General features: G+C 29.7%; 1 protein-coding gene across 1 annotated transcript; it reads left to right on the forward strand.

The window, feature by feature from the left end:
• The first annotated feature begins 7,093 nt into the window (after positions 1–7,093).
• Positions 7,094–19,544, forward strand: LOC111406647. Its single transcript, XM_023036035.1, has 5 exons — positions 7,094–7,213; positions 7,335–7,389; positions 16,993–17,120; positions 17,849–17,932; positions 18,390–19,544. Exons 1-5 carry the CDS (start codon positions 7,094–7,096, stop codon positions 19,287–19,289), a joined length of 1,287 nt encoding a protein of 428 aa, XP_022891803.1. The 3' UTR covers positions 19,290–19,544.
• Positions 19,545–19,756: the final 212 nt, after the last annotated feature.

Below are 19,756 nucleotides of genomic sequence, written 5' to 3' on the forward strand. Positions count from 1 at the left end.
CAGGTATGAGTACTTATACTTTAAGGTTTAATATTAATCACATGTTGCATTACAATGTTGCTATTCTTTTCAAAAGATATGTAAATTTTTATTAAATGCTTCTTCATTTTATTTTTTATTTTTTTTTGGTCTTTTTTGGTCATTTAGCTTTTTGTTACTGTAAATGTCCTGTATATATTTATATCCATGGTTATGAAAGAGAGTGTTATGTGGTTTGTCTACTTGTTTGGCTGCCAATGCAAATTATTGAAAATATTGATTTTTTTATAGTAAAGAACTTACTTTCACAAAAGAAGAGAAACGAAAAAAAATCGGTAAATCTACATTAAATAAAGAAATTGAAGGCATGATAATTATATTTACCTTCAGAGAAGAAAAGAAATGGAAACAACATTGAATAGTTGATAAAATTGCAAATCATTAAAGGAATTTCTTTTAGTTTCTTCAAAGGTTGCTAAACGAAGAAACGATGTTGTAGTCATCAATTGAATACACCCCCCTTAATCTATTTTTTTTTCCTTTTGAGATTTTTAATCTGTTAATTTCTGGAATATATACAAATTTGATTCATTAATGTGATGCGGTTTGTTTTCTTTGGATTGAATGATCGATTTAATTATAACTAATAATCTTCTTAAATTATTTTTGTTTGAATTCGCTAAACCTTTAATTTGCTTTCCTTCTTTCTTTTTTGGATTAGTGAAATACATGTGTTAGATCTTCGTGTGTTTGAATTGAGTAAATAACAAAACCATAAGTCACTTTCTATTTTTTCTTTTTTGGACTTTTGAAATATAGTGGATTGCATAATTTGATGGCCAAATTGGGTATTCAATATTGTCTACATTTAAAATGAATGAAAATAAGTGCTTAAATGTTGTTATATGAATAGAATGAATTAAGTTTTCTAGAAAATGGAGTTACATAGTAAATGTAGAAATGGGTTATGAGTAATTGTATTCATATACATATTGATATGTAATTTTTTTTTTTTTTGACAATTTCAATTTTTTATAACAACAAAAACTATATATTCTAACCTCATAAAAATAAACCAAGAAAAACATACTATGCCATGTGAACTTGAAGTTTTTACAAGCATCCACAACCACAAGTGACAAGGTAAAGAAGTTAAATTAAGATTTGAGATATTGGGTTCTTATATTATTATAAATATACTTATCTCAATCAAAAAACTGAAAAAAAAAAGTTTGTTTTACATATTGGAATTTCAATGGTATTTACATATAAGATTTAAATTTGAGTGGGTAAAAACTCCCTACCTTCTTTTAGATGGCATTATGGATTAAAAAATGGCAATGAATCCCAATCTTAAATTTGAACTTTTAATACAAAACTTCCATGTTCCACAAATCTAATTGATAAGAACTTTTAATACAAAACTTTTAATAACATATATTCTTGGATGTGTATTAGGTCTAAATAGGCCCTACAAGGCTCAAACCTCTGATAAGAAGATAATTCCATAGCCACATATTTAACATATGAGTTGTACTCAAACTTAGTTTTATTTATTTCTAATTCTTTGCAGGATTGTCTTGGACACATATAAAAGAGAAGAAAAGTCAGTCACCGAAGAGCTGTGTAAGAAAATTCTTCTATTGGTTCCTTAGGTAGCATTCCTCATACGTATTCTTGTTATTATGTTTGTTCTATGTGCTTACTCGTAAGGGTTGAAGAAACAATTTTCAGGTTTCTCATTAGATAAATGGTGATGAATGTTGTTTTTTCGTTCTTGAGTACATAAAATTATTCTAAAAGAGTGCTCCGAAAAATTCTAACATCTTTGCGGGCTACCCATATTTTGTAACTTTTCTTTTCCTTTTTCGTTTCAACAAAATGTCTCTATTTTCAAGGGATATGTGTTATATATATAGCTATATTTTTGTTTAAGTTAGCTTATTACGCAAAATAGAAAATGAAGACATATTTTGATGTTTCTTAGTGCCTATTTCTAAGTTGGTGTCTGAATAAGCAGATTATAATTTGAATAGATAAGAACTGTTTTCTTGTTATAGACTAGTTTAACAAAATATTTAATACTAGGGTTCTTTATTATCAAGCATATATGATTCCTATCAAATACCTCTTTATTTCCATGTACAAAAAGTACGTTAAATTTATATATATATATATATATATATATATATATATATAATTTTTTAATAATTTTTGTAGATGTCGTTAGAATACATATTATCTCAAAATCAATGGTTCTCTGCTACCATTATTCAATTTGCAAATCATCAGTACCTTAAAGATTTTGTAGAACTTATAGATGGAGATGATCAAGTTTCTTTATTATGCAGTCACTTTCACTGATTTATCTATGGAAGTATGTATAAAAAACAAAATGAAAAATTTAGTAGCAAATTAATACACGAGTTCATAATGAGAATTATCAACTGCGGCAAAAATAATGAAGTTTGGGTACGATCAGACGGTCATGTGGCCCATTTTGGCATGCAAGATTTTGTCTGATCACCGGATTACCATGTCATGAAGTAGCCGTTGATCTCAATTTCAATAATACTCGCCTTAGGGATTAGTACTTCAATGGTTCAAAAAGAATTACTATGAAAAGACTTTCTGAAGTATGTCATATGTGTAAAGATCAAGAAGATAAATTCAAGTTATGATTAGTTATGTTAGTCGAATGCGTTTTAAAACCAAATAAAAGGCTCATCGATTTCAGAACTCTTGGAATGGTTGAACAACTTGATGAATTTCTTATGTATCCGTGGGGAGGAAAAACGTACTTTGTTTTATTAAATTCATTACAAGAATCACACCTTGAAAGAATAAGAAGGATGCAACAAAATGACGAAACAGATTGTAAATATTCGTTACATGGTTATCCACTTGCATTCAAGGTATTTTTCTTTTATTTTTTCCCTTTTACATATAATTTAATCATATAAAAACTTTAATATTTCTTTTATTTTTATTTCAGTATTGAATATATGAAGTTTTCCCTCAAATTGGACGACAATTCAGACGTCGTATCCGTACACGGTTCCAGTCTCCACGAATGCATAAATGGAAGCCCAAAATAGTACTATATAACTAAACAAGATATGGATCAGATGTTCAACATATATAGACAACAAGTGGTGTCAGATGTATTTAGTTTCTATGACGGATTAAAAACACAAATGATTGAAGAATCAACAAAACAAGAAACTCGCTATCATACAATTTTTGAAAAGCAAGAAGCTCACTATCAAATGATTATTGACAATCAAAAACAATTCTTTGAACATCAGCAAAAAAGCCAACAAGACTAATTCCATAGCATGCAATCCAGCATGCAGTCTTATGTGGATACCAGCTTCAATTCAACCAAATCTTACATTGATGGACAAAATCAAAGTATGCAGAATCAGTTATCGGACTGGAAATCACACATGGAAACGATTGTTAGCTCTATACAACGAGATATACCTCCTCGTACAAGTCCAATTGACTTCGAAATCCCTTCAACATTTGAACATATTGAAGACATGGAATGATCGGTGAAAGAAAAAAAATGTAAGTAAAAACAGACACAATCTTCATCAACAACGTCAACTAATACTTTAGAAGACTATAACATCGACAAGTACAAAAAAATTAAAGAATGGATATTACAAAATCCATCGGGGTAAGATATTTAATTTTGGATTGTTAACTTAAATATTATAATTTGTATTTTACTCGTTTAACACTAATTTAAATTCTCTTATACATCGCATATTGGAACGATGGAATCGGCAATCTATATGGAAGACAATCGTTAGAAAATATACTAGATGAAACGCAAAATATAAATATTGTGGTAAGTAAAATTTAATAATCATAATTCATTTTTCTCCATTATTCATATATCTAATTTACATTTTTTTTACTAGCATATTGATATACAATTAAAGCTATTGAGAATGCTTATTACTGCCGATTCTCCCTTGCTTTCTAAAGAATATGCAATCATGGACCTTAGATTTGAAACTGAATGTGTTCATTGGTATACAAATATGAAAGAATGAATTGGTCATTCTGCAACTAATTTCAACGCATTACAACGATACATAAAAGGAAAATTGCATGTATCTGCTCGACCGTGGATAACATACAACTGTTTATTAATTCCATCAGTATATCCAAGCAACACTTGGTTTCTTTTTCTTGTTGATTTTCGAAAGTGGAAATTTCATATATATGATTGCAGCCACAACATTTATACATCGGAAGAAATCAAAGCACATGCAGAACCGGTATTGACTGAAGTAGAATCATTATTAATCTCTACAGACATTTTCTCCACCAAACCAAGTTTGAGAAAACATATAAATAAAAGTATGAAATTGGAAATCATATCATATCTACTGTGTCAAAAAAATGGGTAAGCATCTCCACAATTTACTATAATATTTAATTTTATTTTATATTTACAGTATTAGTATAATCTAACTTCAAACTATTTTTTCCATAGGCCAAATTCTGGAGTTTTCCTTTTTAAATATATAGAATGCTTCGTTTTTGGATATCCATTAGAATCAGTTTCACCAAAGAAGATAAGTTTATACAGACAAAAAATCGCAACAAATATCTGTCTAAATGAATATTTTTTACGTCCCCATTTATCCTAATTCTAACAAATTATCAAACTACAGTAAGATTCCTTTATCAATATTCAATGTATAATCTTATATTCATAACTTTAAAATTGTTTACTTTAAATATTTCTGTACATGAAAATAAATGTAGATTGTTCGATAACAAATATGAGACACTACTTAACACATGAGATTTCAAAGTGTTGAAATCATATTTTATAAAGGAGCAAATTATTGTATTTTGATGACGGTTAGCATCAATAATTTCTCAATAAGGTTGGTAAATCTATTAAATCGCTTGTTATGCTTTTTTCACTTTTCCCATTACACATTTACCTATTACATTAATTAACACTTTTATTATTTTAACTCTACGATAAAGCTCAGCTGCAAGATGTCCTCGGCCAGGTCCAAAGGTGGCAAATTTGTTCTTCAAATTGAAGACACTGACATAGAGAGATCAACTAAGACATCCGAGGAAGCAATGCTTTGTCATATTTCCTAGCTGGATCTCGATTTGGATGAAGGTTGTGTAACCATTTTGTTTCTTTTACAAAGTTGATGGTGATGATGCTAGATTTCTTCTATTTTTCGCTTTCTTTTTTTTCCCTTCAGTTTGTAAAAGGTTTTAAATGTTTGTTTATTTTTTATTTTTATTTTTTTGTGCTTTTACAGTTGCAACTAAATTTACTAAAGATGTTTCAACCTTTGTTTGACGGGAAGGGTTATTCATAAGATGCAGGCAGTTCAATTCAAGCCCAAAATCCAAATCAGTCATTTCTTGTTGCTTCAGTGCTTTGTAAATTCCAGATTTAAGAAGCTCCTCCTGCTTTTATATTGTTGTCAGACAACATTGAAGTTCTTTGTCCTTATCACTAATTGCGTTAATTATTTTTTTATCTTTGCTTAAAAACAAAAAATTTCTCTGTTTACTATAAGAGTTCTAAATCGTTTATCATAGTCCTTGTTAGTTGTTCACCGTTAACTTGGCCGATTGGGCAATCAGGATGGCCAAAACATGATGCCGTTAGCGCTGTACATCATCACCAGTAGCAGTATAACCAGAATGATAAGAAAATGAATGGTGAAAATGTTGGGAGTGATGAGTTTAAAAGAGAGGAAGGATTTGGAGGAAAGAAATGCTGCCAGAATTAAAATCTGATCACTCAGGAATTTCTGCAGTCCTCACTTGGGACGAGTTACCATAGACAAGAAACGATGTCTCTTTCTCTGTCAAAATTGTTGATTAGTGAAAAGAATGCTTAAGGCAGAATTGTCGTGGAGTGGCTCAAAGGTTAGATTGCTTCGTTAATTTTGTTTTCATTTATTTCTTAATTGAAGAAATACTTAGAATTTATTTAATTGAAAATTAATTTAATCGTAAATAATTACTACTACTACTATTATTATTATATTTTTTTTTGCAGCTATAAAAGGAAATGTTAAATGATTAATTATAAATTTTTGATTTTGCAATTTAAATAATATTTTATTTTCTCTCGGGAAAATGTTTCCCTTTGAATAGATTAAAGAGGAATAAATAGGTGTTAATGTCCATTTGAGATTGACTATACAAGCCATTTCTGCCTTGCAATTTTACTATGATCTTTCATAAAATTTATGGTTTTCATTTAGATTTCTTTCCTTTAACGACAAGTGAAAGAGTTATTTTATTTTTGTTTGATCTATCCTACTAAGTGGGTGCAGTAATTACTCGAGCAAGCTAAACATCATAAAGTAAACGTTGATGGCAATGGTGACAATTCAGGTTCTTGAGGTAATCTTCTCATAAAATTTTAGTAATTGTCATAGATATGTGAATCATACTATTCATGTAATAAAAATTTTTATTTAGTCACGAGGTTAGTTCTAGAATGCAGCTAACTAATCACTACGTAGCATTTTTATGTCACTATTACTGGAGAGAACAATAGTAGGAGTTTTGTTATATTTTCATTTTCATGCTGTTCACTTATTTAAGCTAATAAAAGAGCTCGTTTATGGAAACTGGGGCATGATCAATGCTAAGGAATTTATTCACTTAGAAAATATGGTAAGTCTCTGTGCACGTTATTTATATCTTACATGTTTGTTGTTGAGATTATGATTTCATTATATAAGTTATTATTTTTTATTTGTAGCCATATAACCATCAACAACACATAGGCTTTCTCATTCTAGAAAATGAGTCGGTTTCCATCTACGAACAAGCTAAAACTGCTGTCGAATTGAAGTTTAAGCTTGAAAAACTGCTCATGCATCCGTTTTAGCAGATGGCAAGAAGTCGTTTGAAATATTGATAGTAGCTTACCCTCCATGCAGGAAGATAATCTGAAAAAGGCTATTGGAATTGAGCTAGAATTTGCTAAAAATGTATTATTTTGTAAGATTTTCCTTTTATTTTTATGATGTTATAAGATCATTGTCATAGTTTCTAATCTGATGAACTTAGGTAGATTGAAAATTCATTTGATGAAATGCGTGCAAAATTGGCTGATGCAAAAGTTACAGTAAAGACTCAACTGGCTGAGGCTCAAAGTGTGATAAAAAATGCTCAAAAGAAGTTCATGGAAGCAGAGGAAAATATGATGAAGAATGTGACTAATGAATGAAAACTGAGTGTGTTAATTATTTTTCTCCTTTAAAGTTCTGTTTTCGAATAATGCTGCAATAATGTACTAAAGCTTATTTCTCATAATTTGTTTTGCTTAAGTGCAGGGGAGGGAAACTACCCAAAAAGATAGACTCTATTGTGAAGGACATTGTGCAACTCGTAATTTTGCATCGTATGAAGTGGCTTGTCATGAGAGCAGCAACTAATAAATATTATTCAATGTATAATGCTTTAAAAAAAAAATTTACAAAGAACTTCATCATCTAGAATAACAGTAGCTTTGTTCTTCAAGAATGTGTAATTTGAATTAATCCAACTGCAATAAAAATTATTATTAGTCATTTCTCATAGCTATAATCCATATAATCAAGACAATTCTTCATTGGTTATAGCAAAGCCCAAAATAGCATAACCAAGAAAGTTTCTCTTGCTTCAAAAATTTACAACTCATATAGTAAGAGAATGCTTTTTCACATTCACGAAAATGTTAAGTTTTGCGATATCCTAAACATTTCTCAACTGGACTTGACCTGTGGTACGCTATTCATGAACTCAAAGAAAATTCATTTGGGATTAAGTGGAGATTCCTATTTATGTACACATTTAAAATTTTTGTGTACTTATTTTTTATTTGAATTACTAACTATAAAATATTTGCTACATGTAGGTCAAACCATGGAAAGCTTATCATTGTGGATTACAACGTATGCTTTATTGAATGACTAGATTTATGTTTTGGCCAATATGACACAACTGAGCACAGAGTAGGTGATTTCCCTCCTTTTCTATAGCCTGGAAAAAACTACTATAAAGTACATATTTTTTTTTTCATTAAGATGTGTAAGATTATAGGAAACTATTGAAACTTGGAATTAATAACAAAGTTCAATCAATTGGAATATATGAAATATTTTATCTCAACATCTCGGTAGTCAAACCTCAGTTGGTTAATGGATTTAATCACAATACTACATTTGTTTTCAATTTAGTGATTCTTGAACCATATGTTATAAATTTCAATAGTGAATATAAAACATATCCTAAATAGAGATATCATAGCATCGTCCCAGAAATAGACCTACTAGGTAAGTAACTAAAAGCCAATAATATTAATCAATATTTTTGATTGAGGCTTGATTTTCATCTCGATAGGTAGAAGATATCTAGAGCACTCCAGTGTGTTTGATATATGTATTAACTCCTTTAAATTTTATACAGAACCGGAAGCAAATTCTTCGGAAAATGCTGTGAAAGATGAATTCAATTAAAAGAAATATCCTCATATACCATGACATAATGTTCGTTGTACTCTTTAAGGATCATCTTGTAGAGACATTGCCCAGCACTTCATTCAGCGTTGGAACCATGAAAAGGTTGGACTTTCATACTTGTTTCTAGCTCGTGAATGTTTTTTAATAAACAAAAATTACCATTACTTATGCAACAACACCACATGGTTTTAGCTTATTAGATGGGAAGAAGCAAAGTAATAGACATTATAAAAATTTTGAAGCGAAACAGAAGGACATCAGCATGAAGGATTATTTTTCATCAACGTCACTGCAAAGAAGTTCCATTGATTTTACCTCCCGAATCAAATGGACCAGATATTAAAAGTTGGCAACATCTATTTCAATCGGTCTTTTTTAGAATTACTGATTGTTTGAATACTATATATGTAAAACATTCAGTCTATGGATCGTGGATGTTGTGGTTTACTCGAATTAATTGCTGAGTATAAAGGATTGAAAATATAGATTGTTCAGTTATTGCTTCAATTGTCACTTCTTTTACACTCTTCTATTACAAATGCTCAATTCTTTGTTTTCCCTTCTTCCCTATTTCTCATATGTGAAAATAAAAATATAGTGTTGGCTATGTTTGCTTTATAGTTCATATTTCATGGGTGATGATGAATAGAATACAGATACTTTACATGTCATATTTATTTTTTTTTCTCTCTTTTTTTAGAAAGATTGCTTTAATATATTTTCCTTCTGAAGAAAGCTCATTTTTCTATTTCTCATGTGAAAGGGAGAAAGAGAGTAAAGAAATTCTCTCTGAAAATGTATTATTTTTTTCTATTTGTCGAAGAAAATCAACTTAATACTTTCTTCACTTCCCAAAATTCATTCAATGTAATTCTCTCTCGTGAATACTCAATACTCAAGTAAGTTACCACACTAATATCACCTCCAAGAAAATTCAAGACATGCAATAGCCATGCATTACATAGCCAAACACTAGTATCAGGGTTAAATCCACCAATGACTACCGAATTTTATACTTAATGTCGTCATGATCACTCAATTTGATTTTTGTTTCATCATGGGTGCTCAACTTTACACTTAGGGTGTATTTGATTACATTTATTTTTCATGAAAAATATCATTTTTTCACCCAAATTTCTATTTGGGGTGTTTGATTGCTATTTTTTTCCATGAAAAATATTTTCCTTGGGCGAAGGTGGATTTTGTTTTCCTCAAAACAAGGAAAACATTTTTTTTTCTAGGTGATATTTTCTATGACAATCAAACACACTCTTAGGGATTGTTTGATTGCAAAGATGGAATTGAATTGCCTAGAAAACGAATTCTAGAAAATTGAATTACCTAAAAATTATTTTCATGAAAATTGTAAATTATTGTGTTTGATTGGTATAATTTTCCACATAAAAAATGTTGAAATAAAAGTATTTTTTGGTATTTATTTGGCTTTATTTTACATGAAAATTGTCAATTAAAGAGATATAATGTACTGATATTGGGGATAAAATTTGTTTCCATCACCAAATTTTTTTTTAAGAAAATCATCTATTTTTTTGTATTCGTTTGACTTTGTTGTACATGAAAATTGTCAATTAAAAGAAAATATTTTCTACAATAATTTTTAGAATTTGTTTCCTTTGTCAAAAAATATATATATTGAAAAAAATGCCGCTACAGTAACCGAGAATTAAGGTGGAAATTGGCTTATGTGGCAAGATAGTTGGAAAACCAATCCTAGAGAAAAAAAAATGCTATCAAACAAGGTAAAATTGGAAGATGGAGTTCCAAGCCATATCAAACACACCCTTAGTGTCACCATAATCATTCAATTTTATTTTATTTCATCGTAACAATCCAATTTCATATAACGTTTCCCTATGATTACCCAACTTCTTTTCACCATTTTTGTTAATTTTAAAAAGGATAAAATGGTAATTTTAACATTATATATAAAATACTATAAAAATAAAAATAAAACTTTTTTATTTAAAAAACATTTTTTTAAATACTTTTTTATTTTTTTTTCTAAGTATTTTTTTAAATAATTTTTTATTTTATTTTAAAAAAGCTTTTTTTAAATAAGATTTTTTTAAGGAACATTTTTCTAAAATAAATTTTTAATAAGTTTTTATATTATTTTAAAAAGATTTTTATAAAAAATAAGTTTCTATTTTTTTAAAAAACATTTTTTTTAAAAAAATAAGTTTTTATTTTATTTTTTTATATAATGCGAAATTACCATTTTACCCCTTTCAAAATTAGTGAAAAGAAGTTGGGTGACCATATTGAAACATTAGATGAAATTAGATGGTCATAATAAAATCAAATTGAGTGACCATGGTAACACTAGGTATAGAATTAGGTGGTCATGATGAAACAAAATCAAATTGGGCAATCATGGTAACATTAAGAATAAAATTGGGTGGTCATTGGTAAATTTAATCCTTAAATATCATAATTTTAGCCTCATTTTTTCATTAAAAGTCAAATTTTTTAGTAGATTTTGATAAAAAAATAATAATAATAATAATAATAATAAAATAAATGGTTGAAAATTGATAAGTTTTAAGATTTTATGAAATGCGTGATTGAAAATGAATTTTAAAAAATAGGTACCAAACAGGATCTTAATTTTCCAATTAAATGAAAGTATTGAAAGGAAAAAAAGAGAAAGCTGCTTATTTTCCAAAATATATTTTGTAATTAAATATAGATGACATCGTGACCAGTATTCTGTCGTAACTAGATTAAAATATTTGTGATTATATTAACACATATTTTTTAATTAATGTACCATATTTTAATTGTATTTAAAATCTATTGTTTAGTTATTGTCATGTTTAGGCCTTATCATTGCATCGAATTTTATCCTTAAACATTCCACTAATTAACATATCTTATCGCTAATGATGGATTTTGTCCAAAAAAATTTAGAGAAACAAATATTTAGTTACAAATTTGTATTTGTTGAACCAAACGAGGTATTCTAGTTATAAAAGGTCATCGTGCTCAAATCAATAGGATATGTCAGTTAATATTCATACATATCTCCATATTATTTTCGTTTTACATTGTTCTCTACACACTTATTTACAAACATTATGCCCCCTATTTGAGCTCCTTTTTTCTCAAAATTGATATTTAACCACACATTCTCCTATAAAATAATTTGACATGTAAACATAAAATTTGTCTTTATTTTTTAACCACATATTTTCCAAAAATCACAATTTTAAAACATATTTTCTCCCAAACATGAAGATCAAAGAAAGGCTGAGATAGTTGACACGAAAATATACTTTTAAAGAATAATGCTATTTATTCATAGGGCTGAGTTAGTGATCCATTGCTGACCTCTCACGAGATAATGTTCAAATTTTGACGGTGATGGGGTTTGCTTACAATTTTGCATTTAAAATGAACTCTAACTAAAGTTGACATCTCATCTAATTTTTTACGGTTTATTAAACATGGGAAGATCCCAATACGATGGGCAAATTAGTTTCTTTACTAATACAGATTTTTTAGACGAAAACCGTCATCTAGGATAAAATGTGGTAATTAATGAAAGTTCGAGAATAAGAATGTGACATAAAAAACTTAAAACATAATTGTGCAACAATGAGCAAAAGCTGAGGACCATTAATACAACTACAAGTGGTGGAACAAAAAAAATAATAAACCCTAATCCAAATTTATAGGAAAATACTTCATGAGAGCAAAATTGTAAATTTTGAAATTTTTTTTAGAATGGTTATGTTATCACTACATTTTTCTTACGTTATTCTATGTTTAAGTGTATCAATGGTTCCTAATCTTTGCTTATTACTGTGCTTCTGACCCAACCTCCTTTTCTCTTATTTTTATCCTCAATTTTTCATTAAGTAACATATTCCGTCCAAATATATTTTTAGTTTACTTTAAAATGAGGATAAATATTTGTCACACTTACATATTTTTTTTCTTATTTAGAAATATGATGAGCAAATATGTCTCTTTACGTCCTTGTAATAGATTTTGGACTTCAAGCATCGTTAGGGACAATATGTGGTAGTTAATGCAAGGTTTGAGATAAGAATGAGACGAAATAAAATTTAGGAGCATAAGTGTGACAATGAACAAAAATTGAGAACTTTAATACAATTATAAGTGGTCGAACAAAAAAAAAATGAGGTGGCAATATAATCACCAAATTGTTTAACCTAGTCATAATTTACCGAGCTAATGAGGACAAAATCGTAAATTCACACTCCTGTCACTTGATCTTCGTTACTGTCATCTATAATAATAATGTCTGATAAATAAAAAATATATATCTCAACTAGTATTTTCCCTTTATTTCTTTGTCCATAAATTCAATCTCATTTGCTAGCACTTCTCCAATCTTTGTTGAGACACATACTTCAATTTCTTTGACAGTGTCCATGATATTATCTCTTAGCCGCTGATCATTTTAGAAAAAAATTAATGAAATGTATGGTTAAAAAGTTGTGCATCCCATGAACTATGTGGTTGATATTAAGCCCCCGTTTGGCCTCCGTTATTTTAAATTATAATTTTCTCTTTTATTTTCAATCACAAAATTTTCTATAAAATAATATTATACGTAAATCTAAAATTTTTCCTTATTTTCTAACCACACATTCTCCAAAAAATACTATTTTAAAAATTATAAATTGAAATAATGGAGGCCAAATGGGCCTTAGTAATAATTTACTGATGGTAAGAAGAAAGTGCTTGAAAGAGAATCTGGCAATAGAAGACCCGTGAACTAAAGAGTGGACCCATATAAATATTCTTCAATATTACTCAATTGCAAACAAAATTATTGTAATGGAAAAGTAGAAATTTCAGAGATATGGCAATCATTAACTTCTCCAGTGTTTTAGTCCCAACATCTAGGGTTTGTTTGGCACCTCTATTTGAAAACCATTTTCTTCAAATTCAGTTTTAATTACACTTTCTCCACATAAAGAATTTAACACATCATGAGCCCCACCCACAATTTTTTTTTTTTTTTAAACTTTTAAATAATTCATTGTTCAATAAAATCATTTTTCGATTCAAATAATCTCTTTCAAACAAAAACTTAGAATAGAAGGAGGTAAATTTTTTTAGCCATGGGTTCAACAAAAATTGAGGATGATAAAATAATAGTAATTATAAATATGTGGTTGAAATTAATATTTGATTTGACTAAATTTATAATTCATTTATAAGAGTTTGGGATCTATGTTTTATATTCTCGTCAATTTACAATCCATTTGTTTTGTTAATATTGAAATTTTATTTGATTTAAATATGAAAACATACAAGTCTTTGAATTACTTCTTTTTGCGAGTTTAATGTCTTAAAATGGAGTTTCACGATTCAATATATATTATTGTTAAAGCAAAGTTTAACTGATCATATACATATATTTTTCTTTAATAATCTAAATTTTTAGATCGAGTGATTTAATATGATCAAGTCACGTCCATTGTCAATTGAGCCACAATTTTATGCGAGGATAAAATTATAAGTTGATGTATGCTCATATAGCCCCTATTTGGTAACAATTAAAAGCTAAATTATAATCTAAGTCAAAATCAAAATCAACAATTTATTTTACTGCATATTTTATGGGTCCTAAGACTTTTCAACCATATATTTCATTAACTTCTATCAAAATTTACTAAAAATCAGATTTTAATCTCCATCAAACGGGAACATGGTGGGATGCATTGTACACATTAAAAATAAAAAGGTAAAAAATATATATATTTTTTGTTATCTTTCACTCGCGTCAATTGTTGTCGTGACATATACTTCATATGTAAACAAGACACGGTGCCAAATAAATGCTTCACAAATATCTCTTTCTTAATTGTATCTAATATAATTGAGTCTTAGCATACTTAACATTTTTTTCCAGTAAAAACCAACATTTTTGGCTCTCTCATATATTAGGCATATAGAGTAGAACATAAAAATGTTCTATACCAATAAATTCGGATTTTTAAACATGTGAGATCTAATAAATCCAAATTAACAATTAATTAAATATTATTAAAGTTGATGAATCCTAAGGCATGCTACTGAAACGTTTGATTGTAAATATTAATATGAACGAAGAGAAGATATTGTCCTCTTCAATGTACCAAATGCGTCTTGAATTTTGACTTCAATTTCCATCTTATAATGTGTACATAGTTTTTTTCAACTCAATTAAGTTAGTATTATGATATGTTCTTTTTACTGCAAAAGGTAACATGTGAAACATCAACCTCACCTTATCTCCAAGAGCAAAAAAGAACATGAATATTCTCAAATACAAAACAAAAACCGAGTGGTTCACATGAAAAAAAAAAAAAAAATCCCGCCTCGGATTCTCAAGGATAAATATATTATATATTGAACGCACCCTCTTCAATATTCTCAAATACTTTTAAACGTAGTTTATCTTCTATGTGCCCTTTTCACATCTTAAATTTCCTCGTAATCTAAGAGTGTCGCCATGCTTCATCTCTCTACCTTTGAATTTACGTTTGGAATATGAAAAAGAAGGGACATTAGAATCCCTATGGTGGAGTTTTGGGTATGAAACTTTCACCATATGTTAATGAGAAAATATCAAGCATAACACAAAAAGAAAAGAAGATAAACAAAGGGAAAAAATCATCTTCAAATAATTAAAAAATATTGAGATTGTCAAAATCCAATGCATATACTATTGATTTCACTTTGAGAAAATGGCATGTGAACACTAACTTATGAGTTAATTCCATAGACATAATTAGTGTCATCAAGAATAAGAACTTGAGCATCCCTTAGCTCAATCATTATCTGCCTCAAATAAGATAATTCCTTGGATGAAAAGAAAATAATTACAACTTTTGTTGTAATAGAAGATAAGACATAAATAAATAAATTTATTCTCTCTTAAAAGTTTTAAATTTCTGCATGTCTTGTGTTTGAATGTTGTAGATAGTGTCATGTAATGTCAAAAGTCCATGTGTCTAGCTTTTAACCCAAAAATTTTTGAATCTTCTTGCAAAAAGACGCGTTGATTATAAGATATAAACTTTAAAGTTAAATTGTTGGAACTTTTTATAAGTTATTTATAATTCAATTATATAGCATTGGGGCTATAGAAAAGTGGCTACTATCAGTTGCAATGCTTTGCCTTTAGGTTTTACCACCATTTATATAGCTTTTTACATTTCTCGATCTCTCAAGCCTTCTGCTTAGAAATTCAGCCATCTAATAATGTAATTCCATTCAAATCATAACCCCTTTATAGGATTTGAGTGTTTCATAACAGGAATAAAGTAAAAGATAGAAAGTTCTTAAAAGCATGAATATATCTTTCTCCAATATTGCTAGAGTAACAAGTGACTTCCAATCTTTGAAAAATAGCAAATTGATATTCAATCTTTCACTATAGTTGCATAGTTAATTTGTGAGGATGAAAATTGTCCAAAATATATTTTTTTTAATTAAAATGTGATCGGGGACCAATTATGCAGACATAAGAAAAATTCAAGGACTAACATACTGCCTTGGAAAATATTTGCTACTCGAGAAATATGTTGGGGTTCAATGGAGCAATTTTCCCAATTAATTTTTTAAAATTAATTGAAATAAATAAATAATTAATTAATTAGAACTGTATGCCTGAAAAATTCAACAAAAGTGGGGTTGGGAGGATTCTTCTTTGTTCTTTCCTCAAGCAGGCAACCCCCTTATTTTTCATAACCCTTAGCTTTTTCTTGTAATTTTTCTTATGGATATATTTTGCCCATTTTCAAATAAATACTTGAATTTGCCACCCCCTTTCCACTTTGGTCTGCAAGTGTAATCATCACGTTCATGCAGCTGTTTCTTCCTACTTATAATTTCTTCAAACAGTTCTCTTTTTATATATATAGAGTACAGGCGCATGATAGATTCAAAAGGAGAGATAATTATTGGGTAGTGGGGAGGTGTTATAGAAATTAATAACCATTCTAATTTCTGCTTTCTTTTTGGTATTTCTGATTGCAAGGAGGTTTGAGAGAGTTTGGAAAAGAGATACCTCAATTATTTATGTGGAGTTTCTCAGAAAAGCAATCAGCGAAAGCATATTAGAATTTTTATTTTTTTTCTTTTAATGTTGTACAGAAATTAGCCTAAACGCCAAAATTCTTAGCTTTTTCCTCTATTCAAGATTCATGGATAGCAATAACTAGTAGTTAAGCTGAACTACTTTTATCTTTGGATTGTGGAGGAGAACCACAAACCTGATCATTAGCTTGTTTTGGGAGGGTAGAGTCTACGATAAGGATTATAAAGAGCTAAAATTTTGTTCTATAATATAGTCCAATCTTCAGTAGAGCATCATTTTTTATTACAGTACTGTCCAAGTCTTAAGCTTATGTTCAAACATTTGTCATTGCACCGTCAAGTCTAAAGTTGTCGGTCGAATCTTCGTGTATGTTATTAAAATTACGATAAAATCTTGCTCATTACACAGTAGAGGGGTGTCTATCGGTCAATTTAAACGTTATAGAAGTTGGAATACTTTTGGGTATTCATGGTAGAATCCCTGTAAAAAATCTGAAAATATGTCATAAAAAAACTGATAAACTGCACAATTATCTGGTATGTGGATTCGTTTTCTTTGCCTCTCATCATTCAGAGCATTACAAGTTCTGATTTTAAGTTGAAATTGAACATACTTATCTTCGTTTATTGCATGAGCTTTATTTTCTAGAAGTTTTAATCATTATGACACGGGAATTTGTACACACTTTTACATATATTTGTACTCTCACTGCATGCACGAACATTACGCGACTATCAGTCCCCACATACACATTACGCAATGTGACATCTTTAGTACTTTATTATGGCATCTTTTAGATACAAAAGGATCACACACAAGTACGTACCTACTGTTTCTCTAACTTGTCACAATATTGTACTGTCCAAATGGGCAAGCGTGCAAGGATATATGGTTCTTTGATTTTTATTCTTCAGTCTCCATTTGGCAAAATTATAAAGAAGAAGTTTCATAAAAATGTGTGAATAATAATGAATAATATTTAAGGGGGCGTTTGTTTTCCATTTTTGCAGAAATAAGAATGAAAAATATAGTCGTTATGAACTCCACACAAAAGATAAAAATTCAAATTTAGTAGTTTGATGTGATGAATAACGATCATATTTTTTATTTTAATTTAGAAAGAATGGAAAACAAACGGAGGCTTAAAATGTTTGACTTTGATTGAATTTATAACCTAATTTATATATTAAATCCATAAGGAGGTTTATATGTACTATATATTTATTCTTATTTCAATTTTTAATATTAGTTGATATTCTAAAAGGCCTCCCTAGGCTTTGGGTTCTGCACTCTTCTCGTGCTTAGGCAGAATAATATACAGACAGCTCGTGAGCCCGTGCGGATTAAGGCATGCTCCTTTTTATTTTGGCTAGTAGTATTTTCCTGTCTTGAAGTACAATTTAGAAAAAACTGCTCAACCATTGCAAAAACATAAAAAGAAAAAAAAAATGGTCCGCTTTGCTCACAAACAAAGCATTATAAATTTGGAGTACTTATGGTTTTGAGAATTACATTTTTGTTGGACATGACTTGAGAAATATGTATGAATTTCTTATAAATTTAAAAAATATGCATTATTTTATTTATTGATCTGCAATAATTAAAATAGGCGATACCTTATTACATCTAGGCATCAAAAGCACGCCTGGGTTCGCAAAACTTAAGGCTTAACTTTCACGTCTTACGCCTTTTAGAATATTGATATTTATGTAGTTTTGAAATTTGATTGTGATTTGAAGCGTTAATAATGTTGTTAGTTACCGAAATTATAACAACGATATTTCTTTTTTGATTCAACTGAGTAGAAAATAATGATTATGGTCCCAAATATTTGCAATTTTGTCTGTTCTATTCATGAAAAGCAATATTATACTGTTAATACGTTCTTTTTCATGAAAATAATTCTGTTGTTCTGTGTCAATTTTTGTAGGAAGGATAGCTTCATAACCCACAGAGCATTCTGTGATGCTTTAGCTGAAGAAACTGCAAGAATCTCGGCAAACTCCATACTCACCGCAGGGGCACCACCACCACTATCAAACCCTAATGGCCAACCTTTCCATCTCCGCCCACAAAGTCCTCCTCCACCTTTATACCTCTTCTCAGACCAACAGCGCCACCTCCAAAACCCACCACCCCATAGCCCTCTAAACCCTTGGAACCCACCTCAAAACCCTAATCCTAACCCTAGCCAAAACCAACTCCATATTAAACCTGAAACCACCCACATTCCCGTGATCTCTTTACCATTTTATCAAGAATCTCACGAGAATATAATGACGTCACCCTTCCAGAACTTCCACGTCAGCGTACAGTCAGCAACATCCGCCATTGCCAGCGTGGCAGCCATCTCAGCCACTGCATTGCTCCAAAAAGCAGCCACTATAGGTGCACATTCTGTTGGTCACGTGAGCTCTACCATGACCCAGTCGGATATGAGCACTATGAGGCAAGTGACCATCACACCAGCCGAACCACCGGAATACCTGGCATTCGCAGCCGGAAATCTTGCCACGTGGCAAAAATGCGATGGCTTGACTCGGGATTTTTTGGGGTTGACTGGTGACCAGTGCGGTGGCGGTAGTGGTGGAGTGAATGGGAGGGACTTGCTATCGTTCGCTGGGGACGTAGAGTTCTCTACATATGACCACGATCACACACTATTGAAGCATCATGCCTTTGAACTTGCAGAACCCTATAACTAAGAGGAATAATTCATGTTCTTCAGACGCTATAACACCATAGCTACCAATCTATCGTAATTATCGAACTTGAAATCGGCTTAGAGATTATCAGAAAAGGAGTCGCTGTTTCTGTTGATGGTTGGATTACGAATTTCTAGTTTTTGGTTCATGAGAAAATATGTAATGACCTTTTTTTTTCCTCCTAGGGTACTGTTTTTAATTTTAGATGATGTAATAAAACCAATATTTTTATGAACTTTGACTTTTAGTTTTGAATTAATCTACTTATACAAAGTTTGTTTACAAACTAAATATTGACAAAATTTAGGTCATTGATTTTTGCTGATTTCAAAAACCGTTTTTTAAATGATTGACCTAGATATTGTCAACACATAGTTTGTAAACCAAATTTGTCAATGTAACATGATTCTTTAATTTTTTTATAGATTTGTTTGATTATGTTCTTTAGGCAAGAGGTTCGAAAAAAT

The sequence above is a fragment of the Olea europaea genome, chromosome 12 (assembly GCF_002742605.1).
Source record: "Olea europaea var. sylvestris chromosome 12, O_europaea_v1, whole genome shotgun sequence".
NCBI classification, from domain to species: Eukaryota; Viridiplantae; Streptophyta; class Magnoliopsida; order Lamiales; family Oleaceae; genus Olea; species Olea europaea.